The 3510-nt window shown below is 39.4% G+C and overlaps 1 protein-coding gene across 1 annotated transcript in view; it reads right to left on the bottom strand.

Moving 5' to 3' along the window:
- Positions 1-3510, bottom strand: part of enoph1 (enolase-phosphatase 1) — a 6804-nt gene that overhangs the window by 2820 nt on the left and 474 nt on the right. The window contains exons 2-4 of the mRNA XM_032539200.1: positions 2892-2993; positions 794-996; positions 102-234 (exon numbers count right to left, since the gene is read on the bottom strand). Coding sequence (XP_032395091.1) covers positions 102-234; positions 794-996; positions 2892-2993 — 438 coding nt within the window. The remainder of the gene's footprint in view (positions 1-101; positions 235-793; positions 997-2891; positions 2994-3510) is intronic.

The raw sequence follows: 3510 nt of genomic DNA, 5'->3' as shown, positions 1-3510 counted from the left end.
AAAAAAAAAAAAAGACAGGTATGGTTAACTTTGTTTGTATTGAGATATGTTAATCTTCTCGTGAGTATTAAACACACGATGAGGGAGGCGGCTGTACTTACGTCTAAAACATCTCCTTCCACAGAGTATCCAAACAGAAGTTTCTGTGCCTCCACGCTTCCAGACGAGTAAATGTACACTTTTAGTCCCTGTTCTCTCCATCTTTTGATGGATGGAATAACATCCTGGTACACCCTGTTTGCAACAAAATCAGAAGATTAAACATTACTTTAATTACTTTTATAAAGCTGCTTTATACCAATATACATTTTATTCTATGTATTTCCTGTGTAATTTTCAACAGATTTTTTAAAAGAAAAGAAATAGACTGTAGAGCAAAGTGTTGGTGAGCAGAGCAGACGTAGTAACGTCCCTCGCCCGTCAGTGTCAGATTATTTAAATGAACTGAGCTGTTTTGACTGGAGATGCAAGAATTACACACCAGTCCAGAACACAGGACCTTCTTCCTGTGTTTACTTTTTTTTGCTCCCGCCCCTGACACATCCGACCAATAAGCAGAGGGAACATTTCAGCCTGATTTGTAATGATGCATTTTGGTACGCTTGGATTTTTTTCAAGGTTTGAAACAAAACCGAACCAAGGGGAATTGTTTCAAGTTTACAAACTCACTGATTCAGGATTGAAAATGCCCCTACATTTCTAGAACCCTTGCCAAGTCATGACTAATGTTTGAACAGAGGAGATGTATAAACAACTGAAGTTTTGAAGAGAGGAAAATGATCAGGGTACTTACTCGCCTTTGATTCTCCCGGATGAATAAGCTGCCCTCCACATGTGCCCCTGGAGCTGTTTGAGTGCTGTTGACTTCCTGTCTGCTGCCATTTGCCACAGCACATTATCCATCACTTCCCTAATGGCCTTCTCCTCGTCTGTGTGAACCGTCTGGTCCACGGTGTGGACAGGGCAAGACCGATGCTGTCTCATGTCCTCTTCAATCTGCAACAACAGTCAGGCTTTCATTACTAAGGGAACACCATTAAAATCCTCAGGTATCAAGAGCACCACGTGCTTTTTCACCAGGTTTTGGATCACATTTGAAAAAGTCTCAATACTACAGACAAAATGATTAGACTATTTAAGACTTAAAGGTGCTCTAAGCGATGTCACACGTTTTTTAGGCTACAACATTATGTCCCAAGAAGACACTGTAAAAAACACATTCTGTGTTGACAGCCCAGGGTCCACAAACAGCAACAAACAAACTGTGTCAACCTGCACCATGAAGCATACACAAAGTCATCCAGCCTACAACCGACAAGAAGGGTTGGGGGGGTTAGTGCGTGTAAGAGAGTGGGAGGGAACGGGAGGAGGGAGGGGCGAGATAGCCTCCGTTTTGTTTGACAGCACTTTGAACGGCAACAAGAAGTGACGTCACCCAACATTGCTTAGAGCACCTTTAAATTAAATTATTTCTGTATAGGGGAGTGAGTGCAAAAAGAGGGAGCACTGTCAAGGTTTTATGTGGTCTTTTGAAAACGGAACAAGCCCCCTCCGGAACAATATATCCAGCTTCAGAACTCCTGACTATTTTTTTTCCAGATTCCCAGGTCCCTGACTATAAAACACCCTGTTTGAAATCCACTCTGCCCGTTGTTTAGTCTGCTGGTTGATCATCTTCATTAGCAGCTGTCCTGCCTCTCCTCCATGTCCCGAGTCTCCCCCGACTCGCAGCTCAGAACCAGCCCCCCAACGTTAATTAGACTCTTTTCTAGCATTACTAAGCAAGTGTGTTGCTGCAGAATAAGAGGATAAATGTTGATTGTAAAACTGAGGAATCAAAAGTGAACCGTCTGGGTTACAGTCCATCCACCCCAGCATCGGCCTGAGTTCTAAGAAGAAACATGTTGGAAAACAATACTTTTGGTTTGTGTTTATCAGCAGTACTAAGCAGACAAGAGATGGGATCACACTCGCTGCAAAGCTAAATCTGGCCAGTGGCATAAACCGTTAAGTTGCCTAATTTCTACCCCCAGACTTTCTTTAAATAAACTACATTTTGCAGGACAATCTGCAAAGTCCTGCAACCTGACGTATTTGTTATGTAAGATGGACTCTGAGGTTAAACTTTTGACTTCCTGCTCTAATTTATGAGTGTTTCCATCCATATTGTGTGAACACTGTAGAAAGTAAAATCATTTGTAACCATTGTGCCCAATTTTAGGAGAAATCAAATGTAATTAGACAAATTGACATTGAGATTTGGTTGGAAATGTTTTGAAATCTTATGATAAAAATACAACAAATCCATCATCTGTGCAAATTACCAAAATATAAAATGGTGAATCAGGATGTAATCTCATTTGAAATAAAACAGTTCTCTACAAAATGTAATGTATTGGTTTATTGGAAAAATATTTACTGAGCATATTTGTCAGTATATTAATACACACTGTGGAGCTGAAACTAGCATTTACAGTATATTCTATATTATAATCAATAAATCATTTTTTCAAGCAAAAATGCCAATACTCCATTTTCCTAAAGGTTAATATTTCCTAGTTTTCTTAATCTCAAACAATACTTAACAAAACCTGTGTGTTATGGACTGTTGGTTAAAACAAGCAACATGAATATGCCAACTTGTATTCTTTTTGGAAATTATGATGGACATAGTTTGTCTGGTGTTTTATGGACCAAATGATTAGTTGTTTCATCAAGAAAACAATGACCAGATTAGTTGATCAGAACTAATCAACAGTCTCTGTCCTAATACACTGACATACACGTCGAGGGCCAAAGTCCTCCCTCATCCACTCCCCGAGCCGCTGACACTAGACAAGAGCTTTGTTCTTTAAATTTGATTAAATTACGAAAGCTCGTCCCTCCTTTACCTGTTTCTTTAGGAGATGAACATCTTGTTTGCACTCGTCCTCCTCCCAGTGAGTAGACAAATACTCCTCAAGATGCTCCCTGATGTATGGAAATAAGATATCCTGCAAAACATAAAGTGGAGTCATTAGGTGGGGGGAAAAAATCAATAATTCAGACATAAATGTCCTGGTTCGTGTACATAAAAAAAAAATAAAAAAAGATCAAGATTGAGTACTAAGAAGAGGCAAAATGGTCTAATGTTACTATTTTATATAAGCATTTTTGTGCTCTAGTTTCAAAAATGATGACGAACAATTAGATACAAAGACTCTACAGGATGATTTTTTTTACCCCTTAGCACTTTCCATGGTTTTCCCCAAATAATATACAGATTTTTTAATCTCATATGGCTTGAAAAATCGTGCATGTAGCTGCTGTTTAATGGTTTGGAATGAGCCTCCCCCACTGCTTTGAAACAAGTGTTTATGTAATGTGAATAGAAAGGGAACAACGAAGAAAGGAAGCATGAAAGTATAAAATCAGAAAAGGCGTTAAATGGAGCTATGACTCTGCCACAGAAGTCCAAAATAGTCCCAACACCGTCAAGCGAACGGTGTAGCTGCCCGTCCTGGTGACAGT

Source organism: Etheostoma spectabile, chromosome 16 (assembly GCF_008692095.1).
Source record: "Etheostoma spectabile isolate EspeVRDwgs_2016 chromosome 16, UIUC_Espe_1.0, whole genome shotgun sequence".
In the NCBI taxonomy this organism is placed as follows: Eukaryota; Metazoa; Chordata; class Actinopteri; order Perciformes; family Percidae; genus Etheostoma; species Etheostoma spectabile.
Note: the sequence above shows the minus strand (reverse complement) of the source record. Positions and strands in the feature narration are given on the sequence as shown.